General features: G+C 34.6%; 1 protein-coding gene across 5 annotated transcripts; it reads right to left on the reverse strand.

Moving 5' to 3' along the window:
* Positions 1-4,968: 4,968 nt before the first annotated feature.
* On the reverse strand, positions 4,969-14,642 carry LOC110728594 (zinc finger MYM-type protein 5-like). Of its 5 annotated transcripts, none has more exons than XR_002512737.1 (3): positions 10,515-10,715; positions 8,302-8,360; positions 4,969-5,005 (listed from the first exon to the last, which is right to left on the reverse strand). XR_002512737.1 is itself a non-coding variant. In XM_021908231.1 (2 exons), exon 2 carries the CDS (start codon positions 8,095-8,097, stop codon positions 7,612-7,614), a length of 486 nt encoding a protein of 161 aa, XP_021763923.1. In that variant the 5' UTR covers positions 8,098-8,360; positions 10,515-10,715; the 3' UTR covers positions 7,389-7,611. The 5 variants fall into 5 exon arrangements, 1 of the variants encoding a protein (XP_021763923.1); XR_002512735.1 differs by having other exon boundaries at positions 9,563-10,715; XR_002512734.1 differs by lacking the exon at positions 4,969-5,005 and adding an exon at positions 13,558-14,642 and having other exon boundaries at positions 8,024-8,360; positions 9,563-10,598.
* Between the last annotated feature and the right edge of the window lie 820 nt (positions 14,643-15,462).

Genomic DNA, 15,462 nt, shown 5'->3' on the forward strand with positions numbered 1-15,462 from the left:
AATCTCTTCACTGTACTTGCTCAACCAATCCATTCCCAAGATGACATCGAAGTCACTCAACCCAAATTCGATGAGATTTGATAGAAACACTTTTCCTTCAATTTCTAAAGGTATATCTTTATAGATCTTATTGCACTTTACTACCCCACCCGTAGGAATAACTATAGGCAAATCTATCTCATCTACGGCTTTCAAACAGTTTGATAGTTTTGGAATAACGGCCTTTGAAATAAAAGAAAAAGTTGCACCAGAATCAAACAAGACTTTAATAGGAATAGAGTTAATAGAAAAAGTACCAGTGATGACATCCTTCGTGGAATCAGCCTCATGCCTACTCATAACATTCAACTTCCCTACAGCTCCACCTTTCTGTTGGTTGCTTCCATTATTGTTATTGTTGGTTTTCGCCCCATTCTGTTGTGCCCCCTTGTTCCCAGAATAGTTGTTTCCTCCCTGAAGGTTTCTCTGCGCCCCCCCCCCTTTTGACCATTGCCCTGCTTGTTTCTATTGGGATCCTTGGAGAAACATTCATACTCGTTGTGTCCTAACTTGTTGCAAGCACGACAGGTAACCAAATTACCGTCACAATCTCTTCCAGGGTGGTTATTCTTGCACCTTCTGCAAATATAGCACCTTCTATCTTTATTGTTTCCCTGGTTAAAGTTCTTAGCTCCACCATTAAAGTTTCGACCACCTTGGAGATTGTTACTTTGGAAATTATTGTTGTTGTGGAAGTTGTTGTTATTTTGGTGGTACTTTTGCCTCTTAAAGTTGTTCTGGTTACCTTGCGGGTTTCCAGAATTCTGTCCCACCTCTTTTCTCTTTTTTTTCCCCTCTATTTCAGCTAACTCCTTCCTTTTCTTCAACTCCAACGCATAAAGATATGCAGCTCTCCATACACTTCATCCAAGGTTTTAAATACTTGTCCACACAGCTTTAACTGCAAATCAGTAGTTAAACAACTCTCAAACTTCCTGGCCTTAGACTTCTCTGTAGAAACAGACTCCATAGCAAATTGTGACAGCTCAATAAACTTGGTGTAGTATTCTATGACTGTCATTTTCCCCATCACAAGGTTGGCAAATTTCTCAGCTTTCTGTTTCTGTAAGAAGCTAGGGTAAAACTTATCCCTAATCTTATCCTGAAACATAGTCCAGTCAAATCCAGGTATCTTTCTAGTGGTAGCTTCCGTTTGCTACCACCAAAGGTCAACTTCACCCCTAAGATAGTAAGTAGCACAACCCACCTTTGAGTTCTCTGGACACCCTACTGCCCCGAACAGTTACTCAAAATCCCTCAAACAGTTTTCCAGGATAGTTGGATCAGGTTCTCCTTGATAGGTTGGTAGCTTGCTCTGCGCCAACTTCTTAAATAGCTCACCCTAAGTATCCCCATTATTAGTTGAATTCCTTGCTAACTGTTGGGCAACAACTGTCAATTGCCTCACTACTTCACTTAAGTCTCCTCCGTTATTGTTGTTTCCACTCCCTCCTGCCATATTTCTTCCCTTAAATTAAACAAAGGGGTCTTTATTAAACACGGTTTTGGCTAGCTCTCAAGTTAGACACCCACCTAACTAGTTAACAACCTTGAAGCATACACATTAAATTTTAAGCTAACAAATTGGAGTTTAAAACTCCCAAAATTGGTAGCTTTTCAACCAAATATTGATTGCTAACCAACCACACATTTAATAAAGCATCACATTAATAAATAAAAATAATTCCCATGGATTTCCGAGAGCTTAGAAATGCATCCTTGGAATATTTTTGAGTGAGAAATGGCTTTTTAGAGTAGTGATATGAAATAAATGATTTGAGACGAAATGAATGATTTGTCAATAAAATGAATTAATTTAGAAGGAAATAAATGGAATTTTATTGCTGAGTAAGAAAATGAATGGAATACCGAAATAAAATAAGTTTAGATAACTTATGCAACTACATAAGTTTACTGGCTCACTGTGGACATACCACTTATTACTTTACTGGAACTGAAATAATTAAAAATGCGAAAACGAATCTAAGAATCCTAAAAGAAATGAAACTACAAAAATCAAGCCCTTTCGAACATTACTCCCCTTATTGGCAGATTAGTTGTAGCTTCCAGGATCGATTTCAGAGTCATCTTCCTCCTCCATTGGTTCAAGTGACTCTGGTTCGTGCTCCACTTGGACAAACTCTTCATCATCCTCATCATCAGATGAAATATCAATTATAATTGGAGTTGGAGGTGGATATGGATATGGATTTGGAATCTCCATAATAGAACTATCAACAGTCTAGTTACTCTCATCCATCATCTCTCCTCCTTCCTGCTCTCCATCCATCCCTGTGTGATTACCCTGAGTGGGAGATGAACTTTCGGACTAATGACTAGTGGAAGGGGAATTATTCCTTGCCGGAATATTATAGTAGTAGTTGGGATATGGAATATTTAAGTGCTGACAATGATCTTTCTCAACTTTAACAAGATAAGAGATCAAGTATTTGTAATCAGGGTACCACTGTCCATAGAAATTTTTATATTTAGAGTAGTTTAAAATGTCCCCTGGTAAATTGAAATCAAAGAACTTTGATTTAACAGCAAGATATGGAGGTTCATCTGGAAGATAATGAATAATCATAGTAGAAACACGATCAGGAAGATCATAAAGCTTGTCTCCTAAGACATTGCTCGTGTGGGCACAATAGAATTGGATTTTGTTGACATAGTCAAACGGATGTTCATAGTCTTTCTTGATTAGGGTACCAATTTGGGAAAGTTTGTTATGAAGAATTGGCATCCTGTAAAGGAAAAGGTTTAGAAAAGAATTCCCTTCCCAAAGAAAATAAAAAAAAAAAATACAGTTCTTGCATGAATTAGGTTCAATGTTCAATCAAACAATTTCACTTATTCTAATCATATAATCACATGCTTTGAATTAATCATTCCACATGATCAAACATCACAACCTAAAATTTAATGCATACAAGAACATAATTATTTCTAACTTATATGCCCAAATTCTTTAATACCCAAGCTCACCAACATGCTTTTAAAAGCTTTTAACACATAATACTTACCTCAATCCTTGCTTTCCTGCAAAATGAACAAACTAAAAATATTTTGACTCCTTAGTTTTAAAATTAATTTTCGGAAATAATTTCCGTGAAAAGCCTAAAATATTCGGCCAATTAAAAAAAAATATTCGGACACCCTTAAAAAAAATTAAAAAAAAAATTCAGATGCCCCCTTAAAAAAATTTCAGAATTTTCAAAATATATAAAAAAAAGTTTCGGACCACTTAAGAAAAAATAAATAAATTTTCTAGTTTCCAAAAATTAAAATCAGTTAAAATAACTCGTTTTTAAAATAACTTAATTAAATAAACACTTGGCCAAGTTTAAAACGAAATACTTTAAAAACACGTTTTTAGCTTTAGTGGTAATAAAATCCTCAACCTAAACTCCCAGATACCACTTTGTAACACCCTAGAAATTCCTTTTCTTAAAATACCAAATTTTGCCCTTTTAAAATACGAAGAAGGAAAATCTAACCGCCACCGTGAAAACGGCTAAGACAATTATCAAAGACTCACACAACGGAAGACTAACTTTAAAACCATTTTTAACAAGTCAACTAAAAAAAAGGTCAAACCAAACGAAAGTAAAGTCAAACAAAGTCAACCTACAACTTGGAACCATCGCAGGCCCTTAAATCCAAACCATACTGAAAACCTTTGCGTTAGTCTCATAATCAATATAATTAAATAATATTTAAAGCAAATAAAACATATCACATTCCTATGAGAACTAAGCATGATTCGCTTTTCACTCATGCCCTTCATGAATATGCTTCATCACCTGGAAAGCTTCTCTCTACCTGTCCCCACTACTCGCCATTAGAAATGGGTCGTCGTAGGGCCAAAGCAAAGACAAGGCCAAACAAACATACAAACACACAATCAGCAAAGCTGAGTACATAAGCCTAATAAAAACACACTAACATGCTTTCATCCTATCATCACTCAACTAACCGTGTTGCACCTGTTTACAAGCACACAAGACACTCAACACTTAACTAGACAATAACTAGTCCAATTATTTAGCTTGATTGCGCATCGAACGGGTTTCCCCCTAACCTGCCCCCATAAAGGGGTACTAACACGAGAGCTAATCGTGAAAGTATAAAAGAACCACTCGTAAGTGGCGGAATTCCTGCGCATAATAAAAAGGAAAATACAGCGTCCTGTACTCCAGTAGAAGTTATGGTCAAATATAAAGTCGCATAACTCCCCCCATATGTTCATACTCAAGGTATATACGTTCCAAGAGTTTAGGTGCGTAATCTCTTTCACTTTACGTTATTTACAAATTATTAGACTTGGTGATGATTCTCAAACACAACCACAAATCAAACACTATAATTTATTCAAGCATTCAAACATACCAATTTAAATTCTTGAATAATTAGTGACCACATAAATTTATAGTTGAACCCTTTTTAATCTACCTCGGTGTCAAAGACACCTTAAACGCATAATGCGCCACAAATCCTATCCCTTGGTGTTAGAAACACCTTAAGCGCACTTGGGCACCAAAATATAATTTAATCCTCGTGTACATAGACACTTAAATAGCTCCTTCGTCATGCTTATAGCATCAATAAAAAGTATATGAACCATAATAAAATTCCTTTTTAATATTCCAAACCAAATCAAACACTTAGTTTAATTAAACATGCTTTCTAACATGCCATAATAAAAGTGTGGTTCATATCCAACATGCCAATATAATTAATTACAATCAACAATTCACTACAATTAATTCACACATCACAAATTATTCGCCAACACCAATCCAACCAACAAATTCCAATCAGCACCTATCATGATACTACTTGGAATAATTAAACAAAGCCTAGCATGCTTCTATACACTTAAACATTACCAAGTACGCGAACGTACCTTGAATATGATCTCAAAATCGCCACGACTAAATAAAATCACTCACTTGGAAATCTCCTACAAACCAAAATTACAAAGGAGTATTAATACCTCTTTCACACAAATTTTCAGCAATATATACTCTCTTTAAATCACTCATAAACCCTCTAAAATAATCTAAAATTTAATTTAAAACCCTTACTTTTATTCCCAATTAATGGGTAATTAAAAATCCTTTCAAGAAACTTAGTTATAGCTTATATGAAAAAAATTCTAGCATTATTATAACATCTTAAATTGTTGTAATTATGTTTTAAAACACCTATTTCAAAAATTTAAATCACCTACAATTAAATTCCAACAATGTACATTAATTTAGAAACCTAGGGTTTTCAATTTGGGGATTTTTAATTTAGGATTAAATCTAAAAATTGATATACAAAAATACTTATTATTAAACATCCTAAAATCATCACAAAACTCAAAACAATAATTAAATTAGGGTAGATTTAATTAAAAAAAATCAAAAGATGTTTTTTTTTTCGGAAAAGTGCAGCACCGACACCATAGCCGGCTGCTGCCGCGCCTGCTGGTGGTGTCGCTGCTGTCACCGGCGCCTGCTGGTGGCTGCGCCGATGGTCCGACAGCGTGTGGTGGTGGCTGGCGACGTATGGTGGTGGCTGGCGACGTATGGTGGTGTGTGGGTGGTGATTACAAATAAATTAAAATTAAGGGGAGGGGGAAAATTAAGGAGAAAAGAAAATAAGAGGAGAGAGAGAGTTTACCTTTGGGTGCACTCCACCTTAGGAATATGATGGGTATTTATACCCCCTCTCAATCCCTCCTACTTAAAATCCCTTACTACCCTTAATGATCCCTTTCCTAGTCAAACTTGTATTTTGACTTTCCATAAATATTAATGACTTTAAAATTTATCTTTTAATAAAATAATATGCCCCAATATTTTTAAATCATTAAATAAAATATTTTCAAGATTATTAAATAGTTAAAAATAAACTTTTAATTAAAATAATTCTTTTTAAATTAAATAAAAACACCATAAATAATTCATTTCGAATTATTTAAATACTTTAGGAAATACTTATTTAAATCAAAATACGTATAAAAATATGGGGTATTACAAAATTAGACAGATTAGTCAACAAAGACCAAATTACAAGGTAAAAAAAAATCCGCAACAATCGAAAAGAAGAAAAAACAAAAACCCCAATCTCATCTAAATACTTCGACCAATTCAGATGCATGCAAATTTCAGTATGAAAATAGTGAAATTAAACATTTTAATAGGGAAATTCAACATCAAATTAAGAAATTATCAACAAGATTTGAAAGGTGGAATTGAAACCCTAACTTTAACTAGCTCAAATTCTTGTTGATAATGGAAACCTGACCTAACCCTAACCCTAACTTAAAGGTGGAAGCCACCGAGGATGGAGGCCTAGAGGTGGCAATCGCTGGCACGGGCTGTTACGACGGAGGCAGGTTGCGCTGGACGGGGGCTACAGTGGAGCACCGAGAGCGAGAAGGGGGTAGCGGTGGAAGAGACAGTGAAAGCTTGAGGGACGAAGAAATATGAGTGAGGAAGAAAGTTGTGAGGTTGTGACTGAGGGTTTATTTTAATAAAAATAACCAAAAAAAGATTGAGAATATCAAATTAAGTGTTTTTCTTCAAAAACATAAATAAATAAATAAAATAAAATTAATGTTACAACCAAATGCTACCTGATATCAAAGTGTTACCATAAAGTGTTACATAAAAGTGTTACCGAAAAATGTTACTTAATACCACAATGTTCCAAAGTGTTACCTATAAATCAAACAATCATAAAATTTTTAAAGTGTTACTAATGGGTGTTACTTAATCCCAACTTTGTAGTAGTGTGTGTTTAAATTACCTTTTCCATTTCAAAAATATGAGCATTTACTTCCTTGCATATGATCATTGCATTGCATTTAAAAAAAAAGCAATAGAATTTAAATCCAAAAATTTCTTTTGAACTCCTTGATGTTTTCCTTTCATATTAGATCAGATCCATTATCATAGCCTTTTCCTTGCACATCCATTATATCAAGATCAAGATTTTTCAATTTGTTTTGAAAAACATCAACAATCCCTTGGCCAGTTGTATTATTTACATTCAAAAATCTTAAGAAAGATTCCTCAATGCAAATATCATAAGTAGAGACATTCACATATCTTAATATGTGACATTTTCTCTTGATGGCTAACATCGGGAGTACAATAAAGAATTACCGAAAAATATTTTGCTTGCTTTATTTTTCTAATGATTTCATTTATTGCAGAACCAAGCAAAAGTATTAACTCGTTTTGAATTGTATGATCTAAATAATGAAATTGAATATCATTATTAGCAATACGCTTGACATGTTCTTGAGTAATTGGGTCAAACTCAACCAACATTTCAATCAAACCCAAACAATTGCCATTACTTTTTTGGTATAGTCTCCCATTTGAACCACGAAAGGCTAGATTATGCTTGGCAAGAAATTTGACATTGAAACAATTCTTTGCAACTCATACCAAGTAGTCATATTCTTAACATGATCGATCTATGCTTGTCTCATGTTCTTTAAGTCTAAAGCCTACATGCCCCCAATCTCAAAATCCTTCATTTGTCAATTGTCCTCTACCAATCCCTTTTTTAAAATATTTTACAGCAAAAACAGTAGACTCTATCAAGCTCTTTGGAATAAACAAGCCAATCCCTATCACGTTTCTCATTGTTTGATAAAACTCTAGTATACAAGTTAGTCGTAAATCGTCTTGAAAATTTATCTTTAAGACCTTTCACAATAGAATTATCTCTATTAGGACCCTTTTTCACTAATAAATCAATCATTTTAAAATCAAGACCATCCCAAACTCTTGGATCATATATATTAGGAGTATAACTAGTTTCATATTGATCAACATTGTCATTATCAGAAGGCATATCATCAATTTTTTCAGCATTATTATCATTCTCAATAGGCACATCATCAACATTGCAATTAGCACTAGGCACATAATCAAATATATTATCCACATCATCAACATTCTCCGCAATAGGCATATCACTAACAAGATCAACATTAACATTTATTAATATCATCAACATCAACATTATCATTCTTAATAGGGACATCATCAATGGGCTCAACAAGAGGAACTTGAGGTTCTTTTATAACGAATTTATCAAGAGCACCTTCTTGAGAATTAATTAACACTTCTAATTTTCTCTTTTTATTATGCTTTTCAGATCCAGATCCATACTTTCTAGGAGGCACAATCTCAACAAAATTAAAGTATCATATATATGGATTGAAAAACCTGGAAAGCAGGAGGTTTATACCAATCAATTAGACGAATTGCTTGATAACGTTGATTCTCAATTGTTCAGAAGATTTCGACCTTCACAAAAAAAAAAGTAAATAAATAAAAATAAAAATATATTGTTTAGATACAGAGTAGCATAAACAGATCAATTCACTAGGCGAAAAAACATAAATAGGCCCCGGTTCAAACCACCCTATGGGCACCGGTTTTGAACCGTTGAGTATTTGAGGGATGTCAAATCTCTGAAGATTTGGCACCGGTTCAAAACCGGTGGCTATTTAAAGATTTGGCACCTGTTAGCCGGTGCTAAATACACTCTTTGGCACCGGTTAACCAGTGCCAATTACCCATGGCGCGCTTTTTTTTTTATTTCAATACAATAGGCACCGGTTTTGACTTAGCTTAGAACCAGCGCCAAAAGTCCCCAAAAATTTTTTTTTTAAAAAAAACTTTTAGCACCGGTTCTTTTCCAAAATCGGTGCCAAAAATGCCCAAAAAATATATATATATATATTTTTTTTTTTTTGCATTTTTTTCACTTAAATTGTACCAAATACTTATATATAATCATAATATACATAAAACACATATATTCTCTTCAATAACTTGTAATATTACACTTTAAAAAACTAAAAAAAAAAACACTTGAGATTTCAGTTGAATGCTGACTAGTGCATCATGAAAAACATAAATTTAAACCAGAAAGATGAGGAAAAAAAAGATAAGCAGCATGACTCGCTGCCATGCCTGTAAGAAAACGAGATAAGAAGAACAGACTAAGGTCATGAAATGAAGAGAATGATGACAATGTAGAAGTGGACAGGGCATGACAACAAAAGATAGACATAAAAAGGACGTGACGTAGAAGAAATGAGTGTTATAACCCTGAGCATAATAGAAGAACCCTGTAGATGGATCTCTACATAGAATGGGAAACACTGTAATTAACACTGTGTATGTATATAGACATCACAACTAATCATAGAATTGAGTAAATGATTGAGCATTATAATGAATGATGCGATGAACAATTGGACATAACATACATACAAACATACCCAATAATATTGAAAAAATTGCAAAGCATGTCCTGCAATCAAAACCAAATTACAATGTAATCCAAATATACTTAAAAATGAATATTGAAGTTTGCAATCCAACTGTAAAAATGACCTAAAAATGCAATAGAGAGATACATAGCAGTGATTGTTAATTAAAAAAGAAAGGAAGAAGAAGAAAGTGATAGAATGATTGGTAGGAGAGAGAAAGAGAGTTACAGAGAGAGCGAGATAAAAGACGAGCTTGAGAGAGAATTTGCGAAGGTCCTTGAAAATAATGTAACAAAGGACAATGAAGCTAGATCCAATCAATGACAAACTTGAAGCAACCATGTTCACCGTCGCAAGTATTTCTCGATCGCCGCTGGACAAACTCCCAACACCACCACTACCTCCCGACGCCGCCATTTTCGCCTCTTCTTTTTTTTTCTTCCAACGCCATCACTTACCCAAGAAACTCAGGCCACACACCAACATCAACATCAATAGCAATCAAGGGACATTAAAAAGGGACATAATCCAAGAAACTCATGCCACACACCAACATCAATAGCAACAACAACATATCACAATCATACATCCCCTGGCCAGCAAATCAATCCACAAAGTTTTACTAAGGTATAGCACACTTAGAAGCAGCTTCACACCAGTCCACACTCATATATACTACCCATCAACTAGACAACAACCAAGCTATTAATCTTTCAATTCAGCCACAACAATAAATTTTAGCGCATTCAAAGCAGAAACAAATCAATAACACTTGAGCAGGCAAAGTAGATCAATCGAAACCAATAACAAACTAAACAAGAAGACTAATTGAACTAAACAAACTAAACCAACAACAAACACAACCTCACAACCATTCAAACAATCAACATAAAGAATTCACAAAATGAATTACAATCTAAGGCCACAGAGTAATATCACATAATCCAAGAAACTCAGGCCACACACCAATATCAATAGCAACAACAACATATCACAATCATACATCCCCTGGCCAGCAACAGATCACAGTTGCTAGCAACCATTTATCAACAGGCAACACACAATCCTCCATCAACAAACACTTGATAAATTTGAGCTCGGATAATACTTTGTACGGTATATATAATTAGGGTCACATTATCATGAAAATGCAGAAAAATTATCAAGAGACATCCTTTACCTCATCATCATCAAACTCATCACCATACCCAACCTTCGCATCGCCACAATACCCGGGTTAAATCCCATACCCAGGTTCGCTCCACTGCACATCAGTAATTTGAAAGCTCAGAAACACAGATCTACATAATTTTAAGAAATACTGACAATTAAATGTTGTCAAAATCGACCACCGCAGCCACCCTGACCACCCACGAAACCCCTAAACCCCCCACGAAACTGCCTCCCATTGACGACCTAAAAGAAAGTCAAATCCAGAAAAACCCCAAAGTGAAACCCAAACCCAAAAAACCCAAATCAAAATTAAGAGGGTTGCGGTAGTAAACTAACCCTAGTTTACAAGAACTAACCCTAAGTTCGAAAATCAAATCAACGACAAACCCTAGATTGCGAAAACTAAAATCGATAATCTAAAAAGGACAAAAACAAATTTTAACCTCGAAGCTGCTTCAATGGAGGTGACAAAGCTCGAATCCGCTTCAATGGAGAATTAACAGTACGCGTAGTGGAGGAGTGATATGGACAAATCTCAGAATGCGCTTCAATGGAGAACTACGAGCACGCGTAATGGAGGAGAGATATGGAGAAAGGTGGAACTTCAAAGGTGGTCGAAGCTAAGAGAATGGCAAAAACGAGAGTTACGGAAAACCGAAAATGAAAAGCAGGGGGAAAGAAAAGAAGAAGAAGAAATACGAGCGGGTTTTTTTTTTTAAATGGGCACCGGTTTGATCCGAACTGGTGCCAAATCCCTTTCTCCCCTTTTTTTTAAAAAAAATAATCTTTTTTATTTAGCACCGGTTCATATCTTTTTTATTTGGCACTGGTTTGAACCGGTGCCAAAAAGATAATTTGCCACCAATTTGGCTGGAACCGGTGCCAAAAGCTTGTTTTCCAATCCCGCCCGTTTTTTTAACCACCGTTTTTCAAAAATCGGTGCCAAAGGTGGGGTGCCTTTGTCATTTTTTCTACTAGTGATTTATGTTAAAATCTATAAATAGTGTGTACAATTCATCAATTATTATATAATTAACATCGAAATAATATATCTAATACACAGTAATATTATATCTTTGATAATTAATCACAGAAATCGAACCATGTGCAAAAGATGAAAAGATTATATTTGCTAGTATTGCTATAGTATAATAAATTAATAATAACATCATAATTATAGTAATAGTGTCAATTATACAATGAGTTAATGATTACATTTACACTAGGCCCGTTGATAAGTGCATAATATAATCTATTTTTAGTCCCTAGTATTAGTCCAATGGCCGCTTTATATTAGTTATTTTACGAAATTATCCACTTTAATAATTTTAGTTTTTAGTTTATGCTAGTATTTTATTTTATAGCTATTTTTATAATAATTGGTACTTAATATTTTGTTGTGTGTTTTTGATAGGAAAGCTAGAGGAAAAGAAAGTGGATTTGATCAAATAAGGAGAAGTTAGTCCATTTTACTACTTCAAGCAACAAAAGCATCACGTGCCTTTATCATCAAATAAAAAGAAAATAAAAAGAAAAGCAAAGAAAAGAAAAGAAGAAGATAAGAACTGGTTTTGCGTGAAAACCAAAGCTCAAAACCACCATATCCCATATGTTTATCTTCAATCTCTTTCTTCCGAAATTCAAGGAGAAGATGAAATTTTATCCAATTTCAAGAATTTATCCTCCCATATACAAAGTTTTGAGGTCGTTTTTCGGTATAAAAACCCCCAATTATCCCATACGGAGCACACACAACCCAATCGAAATATACCAACTACAAAGTAATTTGAGTGAGTTCGTTAATTGGGCAATTGGTGAAGAGAAGATAGCCATTGTAGGGAAGCTTAGTCTCGAATCCAAGGTAGAACAAGAACGACGGTGAATTCGGGGTCGAAGCCGGGTTTATTCGACAGTTCTTGGGAGTATAATTCATAAGTCTTCTTTTTAACTCTATTGTTCATATTACTTCTTGTTTGAATTATTTTGATAATTTGATGAAGAACTTGATGGGATTATTGGTATTACATCTGATTTTAGTTTAAGTCATTTTTTTTTCAGTTTTGTTTAATTATTATTTGAACTTTCTTGTAATTCATTGATTAAATTGCGATTATACATGTTACTAGTGTGTGTATGGTTGTTAATTATTGTTATCTATATGGTTTGGCTTAGTTTAATTCATATAATCAAGTGACACCTAATTTATATGAGATCTGCGATTGTGGTTTTATTTAGATTAGAGAGTAAGTTCAATCTAATTATTTTAGGCATTTATGTGATTAGAATAATTAGGACTAATGATGTCTCCTAGTTTATAATGCTTCCACCTCTAAATTATATGAGTCGCGATCATATTTGTATAAGTTAGAATGGTTTAGAGTCAATTTGGCTTAGTTCGTAATTGACTAAAATTAAGGGATATAGAGAGTCTTTGTTATCTTAGGCTCTACAGTTAGTCTAGTAATTATAATTAGTTATACTCAAGGTATATTGTATGTTAAACTAAATCAAGTAAGAGTTATTCAATGGAATGGTTAGTTGTGTCGTTAATAGTAGTTTATTAGTTTAGTTCCGTATTAGTTTTATTAGTATTATCTTAAACAAACCCCCTATTTTATGTACATATGTGAATAAATGTATAGTATGTAAATTTCCGTAATATATTGTAATTTAGTTAATCTTCGATTTAAGAGTTAAAAGTCTCCTCATGGGATCGACCCTTGCTTACCCTTTTACTAGTTGTTAATATTTTTGAACAGTTGTTAATATTTTTGAAGGTTAAGTTAGGTGAATAAATATTTAATTTTATACGGTAAACGACACGTCTGTACAAACAATAAAAGATTTAAACAATCTAACATTCTAACCCAAAGGCCAATTAAGATTCTAACATACAAGTTGCAAAATTAATAAAATTCAGCCAGTTGTGAAATAATATAGGAATGATCAACATACTGCATGCATACAATATATACAGACCCGTAGAATTAAAAATTGCTTCAATTAACATTATCAAAATCGGAAAAAATTAAAAGAAACCAAAATTTTACCTTTAATCGATTTGATGGGCAAAGAACAGAAATTAATTGCTTCAATTGCTTTAATTTGTTCCCCTTAAAAAAAAATGAAAAAAAAAAATGCTTCAATTCGTTTTTGTTTTTGTTTGATTGTGTATCAATTGGGAATTAGATGAAGATGATCGAAGAATGATGGAAGATAACCCAAATATATATACGGGAAAATAATTACCCGTTTGATAAGAATAATTATGAAAAATCGAAATTAATTGCTCATTGCCATTGGTATGGAAGAAAAATAGTTTGAATTTGACTTAGTATAATTTTTTTTCCATTGAAGACCTTGAATGGAGAAATAGGCAATACAATTTTCCATGGAATTGATTGATGTAATTATGATAATACTAATTTGAATTGATGGAGGAATTTGAAAAATTGTAGAAATTAAAATGGAAGCTTGAATAAAGAGGGAAAATAATGAGGAAAAAATTAGCGTGATGCCGTGATAGTCTTGATTATTGATTTGTTGCTTGCTTGGCGTATAAACAAGGAGACTTTACTTTTTTTTTAAAATAGAATAGGAAAAAAAAATGGGCCCTTTAAAATTGGGGCCCTTGTGCAAGAGGGCACCTTGCACATGATGTTCTACAGGCCTGATAGGGACTAACTCATAACAAAATCATGAAGGTGTAATTAATGAATTAGAGCAGCCCACCTATATATCAAGTTCACAATGCAAATACAAGGCCCTAAAGCAAACAATCAGGTGGTGGAGAAGGAATTATGGTGAGTCTAGTTACTAAGGTGTTGTTTGGTTGGAGGTAAATAGCATGGGAAATTCTATTTCCTAGGAAATGAAAAAATCATGTGTTGTTTGGTTGACACAAATTTATCAAAGTGGGATAAATGAAAATTCCAAGGGAAGTGAAACTTCCCGTGAAACATGGGAAATAACTTACCAAGCCTCCCCCCCCCCCCCCCTTGGTAAGTCACAATTCCTATGATTATTGTAGGGCCTACTTGCATTATTATCACTAATAATTTAATCTCTTTCTTTCTCTCTCCAAATTTGTTAACTTAAATAAAAAAAACAGATTTTTCACCATATACCACTGAGTTATTTCGTAATTCACCATATACCACACAAAATTTTCTAATACACCAAATACCACTGAGTTTAACATAAATGTCACAACATGCCATTTCCGTTAACTCAGTTAGTCATTAACGTTAATTATGCCGCGTGGCAGCTTGTAATTGGTTCTAATTAATATTATTTATTTAATTAATTAAATTTAGAAAAATTATTTTTAAAAATAAAATAAAAATTAAACACCACCAACACAAGCCACTGCCGCCCCCAGCCCAACCCCAACCCCCATCCCAGACTAGCTGGCCGGCGACCATCCCCCCCGCTGGCGACCATCCCACTCCTACTCCCCTTCCCCGAAAACCATCCCCCACCTGTAACCCCTCCCTGCCTGAAGCTTCCCCGATTCCCCAATTTTCGATATCCCCGCCGGCGACATTCTCGACCCCAACGCCGGCGACCATCTCAGTCCTACTCCCCTTCCTCGAAAACCATCCCCCACCTGTACTCCCCTTCTGGTTTTTCTTCCCCGAGTTTGTTGCTGCTCTTGAGAGCATAGACAACAATCCATGGCAGTAACCCCTATCCCGTCCCTTTCCGTCCATCCCCCACCTACGAACCCTTGAAATCGGCTGAAGTCCCCACCACTACACCCCTTATTCCCTCTCTATCACCCCAAACCCTTCGCTTGTGATTTTTCGATGCTGAAGAAATTGGTTGGGAAAGGAGGGGGCGAGGGTGGTCGGAAAAGGGAGGGGAAGAGGAACAGGGGCTGCCGGCGAAGGAATTTCGGGGTGGTGGCTGGGTTTTAGGCTAGGAGTGGGGAATTGGGCTAAGGTGGTGATTGG

The sequence above is a fragment of the Chenopodium quinoa genome, unplaced genomic scaffold, assembly GCF_001683475.1.
Source record: "Chenopodium quinoa cultivar QQ74 unplaced genomic scaffold, ASM168347v1, whole genome shotgun sequence".
Taxonomy (NCBI): Eukaryota; Viridiplantae; Streptophyta; class Magnoliopsida; order Caryophyllales; family Amaranthaceae; genus Chenopodium; species Chenopodium quinoa.

What these genes read in the sequence shown, in the direction of transcription:
- LOC110728594 (XM_021908231.1), bottom strand. Translation starts at nt 8,097, where the DNA reads ATGATGTCCCTATTAAGAATGATAATGTTGATGTTGATGATATTAATA.